General features: G+C 33.1%; 1 protein-coding gene and 1 long non-coding RNA gene across 5 annotated transcripts; one reads left to right on the top strand and one right to left on the bottom strand.

Moving 5' to 3' along the window:
- Positions 1-3,258: 3,258 nt before the first annotated feature.
- LOC117683206 (uncharacterized) lies at positions 3,259-13,867 on the top strand. Its single transcript, XR_010712698.1, has 7 exons — positions 3,259-3,309; positions 3,405-3,535; positions 3,667-3,948; positions 10,674-10,766; positions 12,074-12,109; positions 12,685-12,738; positions 12,864-13,867. It is a non-coding gene; the product is annotated as an uncharacterized lncRNA (long non-coding RNA).
- LOC117687060 (uncharacterized) lies at positions 4,421-10,605 on the bottom strand. 4 transcript variants are annotated; one of them, XM_066083033.1, is made up of 10 exons: positions 10,039-10,605; positions 9,646-9,826; positions 9,431-9,532; positions 9,104-9,184; positions 8,761-8,945; positions 7,728-8,536; positions 7,516-7,572; positions 7,118-7,310; positions 6,898-7,029; positions 4,421-6,777 (listed from the first exon to the last, which is right to left on the bottom strand). In XM_066083033.1, exons 1-7 carry the CDS (start codon positions 10,460-10,462, stop codon positions 7,555-7,557), a joined length of 1,800 nt encoding a protein of 599 aa, XP_065939105.1. In that variant the 5' UTR covers positions 10,463-10,605; the 3' UTR covers positions 4,421-6,777; positions 6,898-7,029; positions 7,118-7,310; positions 7,516-7,554. The 4 variants fall into 4 exon arrangements, with proteins under 4 accessions (XP_065939105.1, XP_065939106.1, XP_065939103.1 ...); XM_066083034.1 differs by having other exon boundaries at positions 7,118-7,250; XM_066083031.1 differs by having other exon boundaries at positions 7,516-7,589; positions 10,039-10,604.
- Positions 13,868-16,611: the final 2,744 nt, after the last annotated feature.

The following is a 16,611-nucleotide window of genomic DNA, read 5'->3' as shown; positions in this document are numbered from 1 at the left end:
CAATTTGATACACAATGAGATTTAAATCGATAAAATCCAATAGAACAGTTTTCTACACACTTTTCGTTTTCCAAGAATGCACTGTCTGGACAGGTTTTTACACACAATTTTTCATATTCAAAAAGACCCGAGGGGCATTTTGTTCTACAAACATTTCCATCAAGAACAAACCGTTCTGAACAGTTTTTCACGCACACATTGTCCTCAATTACCTTTTGAATAGGGCATTCAAAACGCACAAAAGTTCGCTGATATACTTGTTACTTTTTGGACATTTATCAACACATGTTTTGTTAAAAAGATATCGACCGCTCGAACAAGTAATTTGACACATCCCATTTTCTTTAACATATTCTTCTGGACACTGTCTCACACACTCGCCGTTGGCAATGAGCGGCTTTTCATCAAAACATTCAATCACACAGCTGTTATTATAACTAACGGTGAAATCGGGACAACTTGTAAAGCTTTGCATAAAGTAGCATTTAAATTCACGATCTGGGCATTCGTTTACATCACAAAAACCATTGTTTATATTATCATCTCTACAGTATTTCCTATGTCCGACTTCCATTTTCTTTTCTAAACAGCTTGACGCACAAATTCTATTGGATTCGATAAATGGATATTTGAGAGGACATTCTTCAACACATCTGTGATAACTTTGGTTGATTTTGATATTGTGTCTGTAATATACGTTATCAATATTCCGGTAGGTATATGACTCTACATACTCATAAAGTGTATCCACTGGGCACCACTCTACACATCGTCCATTTAAAATACCTCTTGGATAAATGCATGGTGCCTTTCCAAAAAAAGGAGAGATAATAATTACACAAAAAGTAAGAATACACACTTTTTAAATGACGATAAAATCGCATGTTTCAGTTTACTTTAAGAAGTAACCTTTATTCTTTAAATTTCGCGTCACATATATAATTTCAATGGCATTGGCAACGGTCCTGGTTTCTGTATTATTTACCATAAATTATTGAGTGAACTTATATGTGTCTATGTATGCAACAAAAATTACTGTAGACACTTTATTAAATCCTTACCAAAAATAATTCCAAAAATATAAATTTCGCACTTAACATTGAGGAATACATCGCAGTAGTTAATATTTAAAAGGAACACACACACACACACACACACACACACACACGCACACGCACACACAGACACACACACACACTCTCTCTCTCTCTCTCTCTCTCTCTCTCTCTCTCTCTCTCTCACACACACACACACACACACACACACACACACACACACACACACACACACACACACGCACGCACGCACGCACGCACGCACGCACGCACACACACACACACACACACACTGTAACATGCTTTATATTTTTTTATATATGGATCTGGTTATATATGATAAGAGATATATTTCAACAACTATTCTGATAATATTATTCATTTTATCTGACCAATTGACACACAAATCAGAAACCAGAACAAAGATTGAAAAGTTTCATAACCTTAAATTTATTCTTGATTAGATGGAATGTTAAAAATTGAACTGTAAAGAGGGATTTCTTATTATTGATATTCAACAAGTGGCTAGTTACATATAGGTCCCCATAAAACATCACCAGTTCTCCGTGGAAAAAAATAGCTTACTGCTGTCTTACACGGGACAGACTAATCTTACACCGGCAATTGTGACATTAATCCAAAAAAACCATCTTAAAATAATGAGTTTTCATGTATGAATCAATTTAAATGCCCAAAGTTTAAAACTTTGATTCTATTGTGCGCCGGTTTATGAAGCGAATAATATAAAGAGTGCGACGATATATAGGTTAAGAAGAAAATTAGGTATTTCCGTTATAATTATCACTCTACAACTTCATGAGTTTTTATTAAGTATCATATTGATTTCAAATATTGATTTTCACATTGATAATCAAACATAACAACCCCCCCCCCCCCACCTCTCAAAAAAATAAAATACGAGTTAATAGAGTGAAGTTAATAATATTCGCAAAACATCTTGCTGAAGTTCGAAGTAAACAATCAATTTTTTTGTTCATGATATCAAATAATTCATAATTACATGTATGTAACTTACCATGCAGTCTTTAAAACCAAAAAAAATCAGATTCAGTATTGTTATGCTGTAGAAAGACATTTTGGTTGCGATTTACAGTTCTAGTATTCAAAGACTAAACAGAAACTATTGTAGACTTTGGAATTTCCAAACATTGTGAAATATACCACGTATGTATTATCGAAACTACCCGTTTATTCTTAGTTACTAATATAACAAGTTTGTTAGTATTACGAATTGATATCTACAAAAAATAACAATGGATTTATCCCCCATTCATCTACCTTACGGAAAACTTTATCACTTATTCTTCTCCTTTTGTGATGATGATGAAGAACGGGTATTTTCTTTGTTAAGTGAGCTTGAAGATAAATACCACCTGAAATGTTTATATCATAAAAGAGACTTTCAGCCTGGAATTTCTGTTGTGAAAAATATTATGGATGGTATAGAAAAGAGTATGAACATAGTATACTTTGTATCTCAGGAATTTAAAGAAAGTGCCATGTGCAAAATGGAAGTCGAGTATGGAATTACAGCGGCACACAAACAGTGTGAGAACAGTTTGATTCCAGTTTTACTGGAATTAACTGAAATGCCCAGGGAATTACAAACTTTAAATTATGTTGACGGAACTTCAAAAGAAACAAACATAGCAAACAAGGTTTATAATGCATGTCTTTTTGGAGGTTAGATTTTGTTTAAATTTGAAGTTGACAACCTTATTTGAATAATGTAAATTAATGAAACTTCGAATAAAGTTTTCTTAAATAAAACGTTCGTTTCAAAAAAGCGCTTTATTTAAAATTATTAGGTTGGGTTCATTGAATAACTCAGTTTTACTAAGCAGCTCATTTACGTATGATTTATTAAATTTTTTTTTTGAGAGAACGTTCCTTTCGATGGAGTAAACAAAGTACTGCAAGTAGCGAACTGTACGACTATCATTTAAAGCTTTTTGCATATTGCAAGCAATTTCATTTTAAAATAAAAATGTTGCTATTACATTATTTATATGGCGTATGCACACATTATCACAAATAGATGAACACCATTTAAATCATTGGAAATAATAGATAATTTTTGGGGTTTTTTTTTTGTTTTTTGTTTTTTTTGTTTTTTTTGTTTTTTTGTTTTTTTTAACATTGACTTATGCTCATTATTAAATGTTATTCAAGTGTACATATTTTTTTTCAGTTACTGAAAACTGCATTTTACCAAACATAATCCAAGTTCATGGTAAGAGAATACGTATTTTTAAACAGTTTTGTATTTCAAGCTAAGTTTAACTTTACAACTGTCATGAAATAGCAATTTCTTTTAATATTTGAAAGGACTGGCAAATGGGACTCCATTGCGAGTTATCCGGAGGAAGGACACTGATAACTGGGGTATACCCTTGACTTATTTTTCTGAAGATATAGAGAAACGCGAGAAAATAAATGATGAAGCTCGATCCCAACAAGTACGTTCTTTGTATAACTAGCTGATAATCAACAACACACACACGTCCACCCACCCACCCACAAACACATCCTTCTAAGTACTGTGTTTGATATTTTTATCACATGTTACGATTTTTAATCACTATTATAGATTGATGAGCTTTGCAGCAATGTCGTGGTAGAGTTGAACTCATGCAGGTACACTACAAACTACTTCCTACATAAACAATCGTTTTGGAGACGGTTGTGGTGTTCTCTCACCTTAGGGGTTTAGGGTCTAGCCACGATTCTGCTCCTGCTTTTTCTTATCTCCGGAGAAGGCGACATAACAGAAGAGATTCTTGTAGGTGCCTGCTCTACACTTGTTGTTGTGCCCATAGTCGCAATTTCTATTATTATCTACTGTTGTTATGTCAAGAAAAAAACGTTAAAGGTATGTCGCTTCCAAATTTTTATTATATAATTAGTATCTATCATGAAGCAAAACTTATTTTCCATGATACTATACAGATACATGTACGGAATGTCTCCGTCTGATCGAACTGTGGTTTAGATAGAAATAAAAGCATGAATGATAATTTAGATAAATATTCTCTGATTAAAAATAAGTCCTTTACTTGTTCAATTTTACATTTTCATTTTTATATAAAAGATAAACAAGTACATTATTTGTTTATTGACAAACAAAATAATTATACAAGTATGGCCTCTAGCTCTTATATTATTAGTGTTTCATGAACTGGCATATGTGTCAGAATAGATGCTGTTTTGATTTGAAATTTAGTTGAAAGACATATTTCTCTTTAGCTACATAGTGTTTTTTTCTGTTTGTCTTCAATGTCTGAAGACAAACCCAGCATTGCGTTATGATTTCATTGAAACTTCAACATTCGAACACTTATATTAAGGTATTCAGCCCGTAATACAATTTAATACAAAAATTTTCAAAAGTGATTTTTTTGGGTCAAAACAATAATATCTCAATACATACTTCATAAATAAACAAATTTATCCAGATTTTTTTTTTATCTGACCAAAATATATTGATATATGATAATGTCATAATGAGTAGTAGTAAACATCAATACAACATCACATTTTTGAGCAAATTGATATCAAATTCAGTTTTTACACAGATTTGTATAAAACATTTTAATGCATTTTTTAGTTAAGAAAAAGTTTAGAAGCATTTACTGTCCAATAACTTTGAAAAACTGAGATTGTGTCAGATTAACTTCAATTATTTTGATAAAAGAAATATTACAACTGATCATATGTGCATTTCTGTAAGGAAAACCAAAGAGTTGACATAAGATATTTTGTAATGAATACATGGCACATTATATAGAAAGAAAAATAAAAGCAGTTTTGAAAACTTTTACCAAAGAAAACTTTTTTTATTGACAAATTCCTAACCCCACCCCCAAAAATTTCAAAATCACTTATGTTCATAAAATAAGTAAAAAAGTATAAAAATTGAAATATAATATATAATCACAACTATGATGAAGAAGCAATGTCATAAATAACTGAGTGAGGTGTTTTTCAATGACCTTGACCTTTAAATTTGACGACCTTTACTTAAAACTATTACTGATAAAACCTTCAAAAATTATATCATCACAGCATACTACAAAAAAGTTTTACACTTTTTTTTTCAATCTATTAAACCTAATACTGGGTATTTATTTTTAACCTTGACATTCATGTAAATAAATTTAATCTTGACCTTCAAAAAAAAATTAATTACAAATTACTGTACGAAACTAGAGTAATGCATATAGTTCACAAAATAGTTGCAAAAATATCATCTGCAATTTCTCATAATGTCAGTTTACATCATTTTTTTTGCAAAATATTCCACAAGTTTTGGAATAACAGAGTCAAGAACACGCTTTGTAGAGAAAACCCGGGCCTGGCCTGAAGGTTTTAACATCTTCTGTAGCATCATGGGCAGCGTAGCTAGTGTTGAGTACCGCTTTCACTAGTGTCTCTTGCTTGTAATTCTGCTGTCCAGGAAGGCTTTCTTGAACACACTCAGGGAGTCAATAAACCCAGAAACAACAGGAAGCAGTGTGTCTGTCATGTTTAAACAGCGTAAGGTACTCATAAGTACAGGGAAGTCGAATTTCCTTCCATTATGTGCTACCAATATAACATTTGAAGAATTCTTTATCCATTCCACAAACTCTGTTAGTCCAGATATAATGTTAACTGCATCAACCTCCCTACCGTGGACAGTCATTTTTTCTAAGTCGGAATTCACTACAATGCCAGTCGTGTTCATTGCTTCCTCTGAAATGGGCACCTTTGGAAGAATATATGTGTTGTACAGAGATCCTGTATCCAATTCAACAACGAAACTAGAGTAATGCATATAGTTCACAAAATAGTTGCAAAAATATCATCTGCAATTTCTCATAATGTCAGTTTACATCATTTTTTTCAAAATATTCCACAAGTTTTGGAATAACAGAGTCAAGAACACGCTTTGTAGAGGAAACCCGGGCCTGGCCTTCAGAGTTTTTCTGAGCAAATGTAGCTCTAAGTCCATCCTCGCCATCTCTCTGAAATATCTTGTGAAGGTGGGACAAGTTCAAGCCTGAACCTGCAATATTTTCTGCTGTGTTGTGCTTCACAACACCTTTAGCAATCAAAACATGCAATGACGTTATGTTTTTTGATTTCTCGTTGCTAAAAAGAAGGCCTTGGTGAACAGAAATTGGTGGAAAACTAAACTGTAAGATCTCAGGACCTAATAACTTGGTCTGCTTCATCAACAAACCTAAGGTTTTAACATCTTCTGTAGCATCATGGGCAGCGTAGCTGGTGTTGAGTACCGCTTTCACTAGTGTCTCTTGCTTGTAATTCTGCTGTCCAGGAAAGGCTTTCTTGAACACACTCAGGGAGTCAATAAACCCAGAAACAACAGGAAGCAGTGTGTCTGTCATGTTTAAACAGCGTAAGGTACTCATAAGTACAGGGAAGTCGAATTTCCTTCCATTATGTGCTACCAATATAACATTTGAAAAATTCTTCATCCATTCCACAAACTCTGTTAGTCCAGATATAATGTTAACTGCATCAACCTCCCTACCGTGGACAGTCATTTTTTCTAAGTCGGAATTCACTACAATGCCAGTCGTGTTCATTGCTTCCTCTGAAATGGGCACCTTTGGAAGAATATATGTGTTGTACAGAGATCCCGTATCCAATTCAACTGCAGCAAGTTGAGTAATATGTGGCATCTGTCTTCCTCGAACTGAATTGAATAAAAATATTTTCATAAGTTCTAAACACTTTTATTTATGTTTTATTTATTGTCTACATTTTTTTTTAAAATATGGAACTTTTTATTCTCCTCTGGTTTATATAAACTTACTCAGATCAGTGGTCTCTAAATCAAATACCACAAGGGAGGGAGATCCACTCGATAATGTGATGGGTTTAAAGACACCACGAGGAACAGGATCCGGTATCTGTACAATGTCAACCTCATCCTCTAATCCTATCTCTAGAAAAAATGTTTTAATGTGATAAGAATGGAAGTTGATAAACTTCTGGTTTTATAAAAACAATGTATAATTTAAAATAAAACATACCTGATTGATATGTGTCACCCTCGAGTGCCTGAAATGCACATTGCGTATTATTTCTTTCCTGCTTCAACTGGATTCTTCTTCTCTTTGTTGAGGGTAGCTTGGATCTCTCCTCTGCCTGCAGACGATGCTTTAACTGTTTTGCTGCATACTTCTTGGTAAACTTCCCAGGTGACAAACCAGCTTTTTCATTTACCTTTTCAAAAAAAAATTACAATATTACCAACATTATTTTTTTTAAGCAGTATGTTTCATAAAATTCATTTTACCTTGCTGAGATTAAAACAAAATCTTTAAGAAAGTTAAAAGGTTATAAAGTGTAAATAAAGTACCAGGTAATACCAAGCTCAAAAAAATTATTATCAATACATGAACTAGAATTTTACAATTAGAACACTTACAGTTTACAATGAATGTGGTCGAGATGACAGTTGTTGAAATCAACCTGATGCTAGATGCTGAAACCAACATGATGCTAAAAAAGATTAATAAATAACAACAAAATAATAAATTCAAACCAACCAACATTGTAAAAAATTCAACAGAAAAACAAACAATAAAAGTTAGTTAAACAAAAATTGAACAATAAAACAAACAAATTATGCAATTTTACCTTTGAAATGTACCCTCTCCCTTCATTTATGAAGGCTGCTGTCGCATGTACTCTAAAGTCAAGCGCATCAGAGTTGCCATAGTGTAGAGACTTGGGTATTCTCATGGTGACTTCTTTATTCGCATGTTCACATTGCTGACTAGAGCCAAGGTCCACATACTGGGCTGCTCGTGCTGACACTTGATCAAAAATGGGCTGCAGATGCTGACGAAGTTGGTCGTTTTTCAAAGCTGCTTTGTAAGGAAGACTTCTGTGGATGTACTTTTCAGAAGGATTTCGTTTAAATCCACAAAAGCGAGCAGCGCAGCAAGAATGATCCCCAAACTGATGAGGCAATATAGCTTTCAGATTCTCTTCCAAGTCGTCTTTAGTTTGATTTTTTGCAAGGGCATATTTAATGCATTTCTGCAGATGCACGATAACTGTTTTACTTAGTTTCACACCCTTGGTTCCATGAAGTGCGTAGAGTCTTTTTCCAATGTTCTTAATCACATGATTTTTGTCCAATCGTTTTTTCATAGTTATTCCAAGTTCACTTTTGATTCTAGAAATCATTGTATTGTCTCCATCTCCTTCAAGAATGTCCACAGGTGTACCCGAATCTATAAGTTCTTTTATACCCTGCACACCACTTACACTTTCCATGAGGCGGGCACTTCCAGTGTGATTGTGAACACATCTGTGTTTTCTGATTTCTTGACCTGGACGGTTTCTCTGCCACCACTTACAGGTGCCACAAGTTCTGTGAGATACAACTGTTTTCACAACTTTTTTCCCATACTTGGCTTTACTCATAAAAAAAGTATGTGCTGCAAAAAATGAAAATGATCATAATAATACTTGATCAATAAATCATGTATTTTTAAAATACCATTAAAAATGTATTACAAATGTGGAAATTTATGAATAGAGATTATTCATGGTTACTGTAAAACATTCATGTGAAAATATGTGGGTTTGATATGAGCATTTTTTATCTTTCAAGATTTTAGTTGTTTATGACAGGACATTTAAAAAAAAATGCTAAACTTACAGGTGAGGCTATCAAAACCACGTTTTTGCCATGCTGTATCTACTGCACATGACATGCCAGATCTGGTCTTGGTTGGGAATTTAGATACTAGTTTTTTCTTGCACTTCAGAGACTGCTGTTGTGAAGGCTGACAGGGAGCTCTTTTCTTCAACTTAGCTCTACCTTTAAATATGTCCTTCACTGTCCTAAAAAATATAGTGTAATTCAGATGTTTTATTACTAGTTGTACTTATTGTAATAGGCTTTTAAGAAAAATAAATGACACCAAATTCTATAGGACCATACTGTTTCAAACTAAATGTTTTTTTGCTGGTTTTTTTTTTTGGGGGGGGGGGGATTCTACCTTGATGAACCGGGTACATCAGTTCCATCCTTTAAAAGTTCAGGTGACTGTAAGGCAGCAGATTCTCGACACACTAGCTTTCTGAAATAAATAAATTGTTTTAATTTTCATAATTTTTTTTCATTCTAATGTTTTAATTTTTCAATATTTTTTTTCATCCAGTTTCCAAGACTTCACAAACTTGAATTTACAACGCCTTTTGACTTATAAACAATCATGTACATGCTTTTTTTAATATAAGGTATATCCTGAACAATTACAATTACAAAAACTCGATAACTGTACAAAAACTTGTTACATTGTCACAAATTAATGTCAAATTCTTACTTTACACTTGGAGATGCATCATGAAAAAGACTGACACCTAAGCCATCTATTTCCTCTCCCATTTCTTCTTGTGCTTTCTTTGACTCCTCATTACCCACATCTCTAATTAAAAATGTACAAAATAATTAGGTTTATATTATGACCCCAACTATGAACTTTTTTAAAACATTGCAAATCACACATATGATTTTTCCAAAATAAAGAATATTTCTTACTCCATCTCAAGTTCAAAAGAATCTTTTGCTGCCTTGGACATAGATGACTTGGCTATAGATTCAACAAAGTTCCCTGCTCTTCTCTCAATCATCTTCAAGTTTTTCTGACTAATAGGCTTCAAATTCAGTGCAGCTAAAACATTATTTACTCTATCTGGACCACCTAAACTGTCAATCATAGCTGAAAAAAATCATACAATGTATTTAACAATGTGTTTTGAAATAACTTGTGTGTAGGAAGTAAATTATGCCCATCTTCTAACAGCAGATTTATACATGTACTGTATTTTATAAGATGATAGTTACATGGTAATGGGATACTGAACAAAATAAAAAAGATAAAAATGTTTATTCATTTGTATGTACATGTATGTGTTTGTGAATATCATTTACCTGTTCCAAGTTTCGTATTGACAGCAAAGCAGGGCATGCCTAGTTTTTTAACACGGTGGGTGCTACCGTAGGGTACTCTGTTGACGTGGTTACAGTCATTATTGCTGCACTTAACGTATAAATAACCACCAAGCCCTTTCTGGAGTTCCCCTACAACGCTGTCGTAGGTCAAAGCTACCGGTCCGAGGCGACAAGCCTCACAGTGTCTTAGATTTGATAGTAGAACACCAAACTCAACAATTCGTCTACCTTCCTTCCAATTGTCGTCTCCTTCGGCATGTTCCGGCTGATCCGTTCTTGATATATTCGCAGAAGTATAAGAATGTTCATTTCTCACATAACGTGGTACAGATACAACTCTTTTCTTTTTATTTGCGGCAAACCGGCCTTTTTTATCCCTCGTCTTCTCAAATGGAGCAGCCATGTGTTTACATCAAGAACAGTAACTCTACGACTTCCGGTTAACAAGAACGATAACTCTAACATCTTCCGAAGATTACCGATGTTTCAATCATCGGTAATTTTCGGGATTTTAACAGGAAGTAAGCTATTAGGGATCGAAATCCTTAAACATTGAAATTGTATTATAAATCATATAAATTAGATCTTTATAAATAATTCTGTGTATTGAACAGGATGAAACAGTTTTGAACCGCATCGTTGGGAAGTACCTGCATGACAACTACAAAACATTAAAGGTGTTGACCCTTTTACGTTCTTCAGAAGAGGTAACGGATTTTGATTTATACAAATACTACTAGCGAGCCCAGCTCGCCGGGCAGCGAAGCAAGCTATAAGAATCAGACCGCGGCAAAAAGAAAAAAAAACTTGTCGGCAGTATCCAAACATTCCATCTAGCTCCCGCTGTGTTTTCCAATCGGTATTTACAGTTACTTTCGGATTGAGGACTTATTTTGAGTCTGGCACATTAGTGAGAACCAGTAGATCTACTTCATGTCTCTATTTCTTGGTTTTGAGTCTAAATTTTTATTGGAGTTGAGAGAAAAAATACGTATCTTAGCAAGGGGAGGTGCAGTTACAAGAAACTGGAATATCTACCTGTTTTAATTCAGATGTAAAAACCCAAATACATTGTTATATTAATTCTGAAGATAATTGCTTTTATAGACCATGAGATAAGGATAGTCAACGACGTCATTAGTTGATCTTTGGCTTACTGGTAGAACTTCATAATTTATATCAATATTGATCTATCTTTTTGTACAATACAGTATTCATGAGAAGCGCGGTATATTGCCTGACATTACGTTTGAATTGGTCCCATTGTGTGACATTACGATTGAATTGTAGAGTACAAATTTATTCAATATAAATCAGACTTCAGTTGTGTTTGATCGGTAATCTGACTTGTCATAATATTACATCAATGAATCATGGTATTTTTTTACAAGGCTAACATTAATTGTGTCTTATGTCTACTGCTTTGTTTTGAGAATGGTCATGACAATCTAATTAGCACAGATTAAAAAGATTAAAGTGTCAAACTGGTGTTTTGCACGTGCGTCGTATGTAAAAAAGATATGTATGAATATCTGAATGTAATCAAAAGAAGCTTCATAACAATGATTATATCATTCCTATTTTTTTAAAGTAAACATAAAAAGTTTATTTATTTAAACTCTCATGTCAGTTGAGCATTTAAGAGTTGTCTTGGTTATAATGGGTTTTGTCGATTCGCGGAATGGATATTTACTGTCGGCTATACCGTGGTTGAGTAAGATCTGAGAAATGGTAAAAATAATGAATTATTGCAAATTATTAAAGTAACATTTTAAACGATTTTGTTTCTATTCTATATCTTTATATAATCATTGGTGAAGGTTGTACATGTATTATGATCAACAAATATACAATGATTAAAAGATACACTTTACTGATGATTTGGTATGAAAATGCTGATTAATCTGAATGTACGTGTTATTAATATTTGGCCATTCAGTAGTTGGTTATATCATTAGGTTAGAGTTGAACATTAAACGATGACAGTGATTTGGTGAAAATAATTTTATTGTAGATTGTTATCCTTAACTACGACACAGAACCATGCAAGGTACGAGACCTTATTAATTTTTTTACTCGATAAATTCATTTTGTTCTATCCAAATGTTTGCAATGCGATATCCACTAGAATTGGTTATGAATGTTTAACTGAAATTTTCTCAATATGCATTTTCATTTTTTCACTTTAAACACTATTATGTGGGATGATTACAACTGTTTTGAAAATCAAGATATATTATTATAATATTATTTTACCCAGACACATTATTTATGAATACTTATTTTAAATGAAATGTAAAGAAAATGTTTTATTTTCTGCATTCTTTCTTAATAGTCATATAGGAACAAATCAATAATGACCTAATTAGGAATTTAGCTTGGAAAAGGCGATCTGAATTCATTTATAGGTTTTGACCGTAAAAGCTCTCAGCCCCCTTTGCGATTTCTCGGTTTATTTTACAAAAAAGTAGTAATAGTCTTTTTAGACACAAAAGTTAATCTAAATAAGAATCTGTAGAATACTCGTAAAATGAACCTAAGATGGATGGCTTTAAAAAATTATTTCGTTGAACTTATCATTTTTAGTTACTTGTGTTATATCGTACAATTCTCTTTGTTTCGTAGAATTTCTGTATCTGTGCTTTAAAGCGAAAACTGGAAAATGAAGAGGAAATACAGGTACCTCTTTCTTGCTTTAGTTGACATTCAAACTTTTCGAACACAGCTCTTTTATTACGCCTTTGATATCTATGATTCAATCTATATTTTTGTTTCTGATTTCAATTTCATATTCATTTTTGCAGAAAAAGGCAAAATCTCTTATAGAAGAATTCATCAACAATAACCAAACTTTGTTGGCTACACCGTATGGCTTAGGGAGCTTCAAGTATAAGCGCCATAATACCTATTATCATAAAAAATGTATCTGTCAGTATTTAGAACCTCATATTCTATCAGATGATTTTATTCTATAAATAAAGGGATAAATATCACAATTTATTTTAATCATAACATTGTAAGCCATTCCATTTATTTGTTTGTTCATCTTTAAACTTCAAGTAGTTATTTATTCAGGGAATCTTTTTTAAGAAGATTACTGGTCCTTTTATATAAAACGTACACCTTATATTTAGATAGATCAATTTATAAAATTCACATATTTGTCGTTCAAAATTAAAGTAAAACAAGATGTAATTATAATCGGGGCATTTATAAAGTCTCCCAAACAACCGAGGCCATCATTGGGAGTAGGGATGACCCACATGGGTCAAACTTTACAGGCAAAAAGATTTAGAACTTGATTATTTTATTTCTGAGGTATCATAATGTTCCCCAAGGGTCCTTTACTATATATCTGGTGAACCAATATGACCCAAGGAACAAGAATATATATAGTTAAAGGGTGGAGATCTTAACCGTTTTCAAGATATTCGGACCCTTTCTGTTTGAGGGGGCCCATGACCAACATGCCATTTGATTCCCCTTAACACAAGAAACAAGAATATATAGGGTTTAGGGTGGGGAAATCTCGACCGTTTTCAAAATATTCGGGCACTTCCTGTTCGAGGGGCGTCAGGAGGACTACCCCCGGCGCCCATGACCTACATACCATCTGATGGCTCTTGACACAAGGAACAAGAATATATATGGTTTAGGGTGGGGATCTCGACCGTTTTAAAGATATTTGGGGATTTCCTGTTTGAGAGGGTCAGGGCCACCCCAGGGCCCATGACCTACATACCATTTGATGTCCCTTAACACGTGGAACAAGAATATTTATGGCTTAGGGGTCAAGATTCTAACAGTTTCTGAGATATATGGTCATTTCCAATTCCTGGGGGGGGGGGTGGGGGTGGGGGTGGGGATGACCCCAGGGGTCAGATCTAATAAACCTTATTTATTGCCTGTAACATACAATACATGATCCTAAAAACCCTATGGATTGTTTAAGGGATGCAAAGAGACATTCACCTAAGACATCATCCTTGTAAACATCATTAAAATCGATTGAGAAATGGCTGAGAAATTAAGGGTGACTACCAAGAAGAAAAATTATAACATAGAAGAATGAGAAACAGTACAAAAACAGTAAGGTCTTCCGCTGAAGACGCAAGACCTTAATAAGAACCGTACAAAAACAAAAAATCTCCAAAAAAAAAAAAGAAGGGGGGGGGGGAGGAATACTCAACAAAATATGATAAAATTTATTGCTTTGTTTTTCCAATTAAATGGTGTCTCACCTAACATTATATTGACAACATTAAAACTAACTATTTATTGTGTATGTATGCAAAAAAAACCCACATAACAAATGTCTTCACAGAGGTAATATTTTTAAACAATAACAAAAATTGCGATATAGCTTCTATATCAGTGAAGCACAATATACAACAGTCATCAGTTTTAATTTTAATAATCAAAAAATTAATAACACACAGAAAGAATTATAAAAATAATTTGTTCTATAAACATTGACGAGATAAATTTAAAGTTATTTTAAAACAAACTGTTTACGCATCTTGTATACAGATAGAGTTACATCCATGAGGTAAAACAAAAGAAATGAAAGGTTTAAAAGGTTTCAAAATATCGGAGATAAATGCATATCAAAAACTGAGTATTTCATTTACAATAAAGAATATGTCTAGAAAGCGCTAGTGTTTTATTATATTTTTTTTAAGTTTCTAAATCTAAAGTTTTTTTTAACGATTTGATTAAAAAGTCTATATTCAAGGGGCATGATCACAATTTTGGTCAAAATTCTTCTTCTAATTTTAATATTTACAATGCTTTAGAAAGGCATACTTAATAGCAATAAAAATTTTAAAAGCTTGAAAGTCTTCGCTATGTAAACAAAGCATTTGTTTACATTTTTAATGTTGAAGTAAAAATTTCAGTTTTAAACCTAAACCGAATGTGTTAAACGTTTGGAACTGTTTATCTATGCCTAAAATAAATAAAAGGATAAACAAATAAGCTGGAAAAAGATTTTTACTGGTATATTGAACCTATGTAAACAAAAACAGGGCACGAGTCTTGTTTACATGACAAAGAATTGTGAGCTCTGTATTTCGCTTATAATCTAAAATTTTATTTGACCATTAGAAATGTTCTTTTATAGCATTGTTAATAATAAAAACATAAATATAGAATTTGACCGAAATCGTGACCATGCCCCTTTTATCATTCATAAACCCCCAGGTAGGTAGTCATGAGATACAGATTTCATTACTGTATCACATTTTAATTTCTATACAGATTCAAATGTATCTTAACAAGCCATTTTTTATATTTTGATGTGGTATGAGAAATATAATTATATAAATAAATGATTAAGGTTTGGCAAAATGAAAATTTTAACTTATATTTTAAAATAGTTTCGTGTTTCAGCAAATTATCGAAAGCTAACAGTATTGTCCAGAGTGGTTCAACGTTTGTAGGAATGGAATATAAATTCAAATTTTTCGCTGTTTAACTTCCTTGCCCGTCGTAGTTGCTGCACTTTAAGCCCTTTTCACAATTGGCGCACGAGCACTTTACAACACTTTGCGATCGGATTTTTTTTAGATTCGCACGAGCTCTCTCATATGTTGCACGAGCTCTAGCATACGTTGCACGGGGTCTTTCATTCGTTGCATGCGTTTTAGTGCTCGCATCAAGTCTCCTTAAAATAGTGGAGATGCACACTATTCAGACGCGACCGAATGCAATCCAAATCATCGCAGTGTAACGCACGAACAATAGTACGAACGTTTTACAACGTTTTGTGTACTCGCAAGAGTGATGCACGATTTTTAAAGGTCGTAAGATGAATCGTTGCTGTATATGCGTGTGTTCTGTGACCATAAACTGTTGGGCAACATGTCTCATGTAATCTTGCAATTATGTTTTACTATCATTGCACGACTTATCAGCCTCAATATGCCACTAGTATATTTACCCTGTATAAGCATCTCTGTTTCAGACCACAATTGACAATATAAGAAGATTTATTACTCCAAGAAAAATTATATTTACCGAGGGCTTCGCCATATGAACATTAATGCAATAAACGTTTTATAATACCTACAACATATGATTAAACAAAATACGTTGATTCATAAACATTGATTTGACTTTTCAAACGCAATTATTCAAGGTCGTGATTGTTTGATTTCCTATTTTAACTGTCTCTCTTTTCTTTCATAATTTCGAATCATAGATAGTTAAATTGGTTTTGTGATATAAAGAGAATCATAATGACTAAATATTTTTGATTTAATCATGTTTTTTTTTACATCGTATGCTCATATCGGCTTTTTCATTCCTATGAAATCGCCCTGTCACGTGACTTTCTAGACCAATCAGATATAATAGAATAATCATATTAAGGTATAAAAATAAATGCTGCTGCATCTCTGTTTCTTTTTGGGCAGCATGTTCTCTCGCTTTCAACTATGTCTACTGAAGAGCGTCGAATGAACGGTATATACCCCCTCTGACTCGCACGATCATTCGTACTATGGAACGCTAAGTATGTAATAGATATGAATAGTAGATACCTCTTTTCCA

The sequence above is a fragment of the Magallana gigas genome, chromosome 4 (genome assembly GCF_963853765.1).
Source record: "Magallana gigas chromosome 4, xbMagGiga1.1, whole genome shotgun sequence".
Lineage (NCBI taxonomy): Eukaryota > Metazoa > Mollusca > Bivalvia > Ostreida > Ostreidae > Magallana > Magallana gigas.
The sequence above is the reverse complement of the archived record's forward strand: the minus strand, read 5'-3'. Positions and strand labels throughout refer to the sequence as shown.

Bases quoted from the DNA above. Each gene is read 5' to 3' on its own strand.
- LOC117687060 (XM_066083031.1), bottom strand. From the start codon at position 10,462: ATGGCTGCTCCATTTGAGAAGACGAGGGATAAAAAAGGCCGGTTTGCC. The intron at 8,946-9,103 runs GTAGAATCCCCC...TATATTTTTTAG, and splicing joins GATGTACCCGGTTCATCAAG to GACAGTGAAGGACATATTTA. The intron at 7,590-7,727 runs GTAAAATTGCAT...AATCTTTTTTAG, and splicing joins GGAGAGGGTACATTTCAAAG to CATCATGTTGGTTTCAGCAT.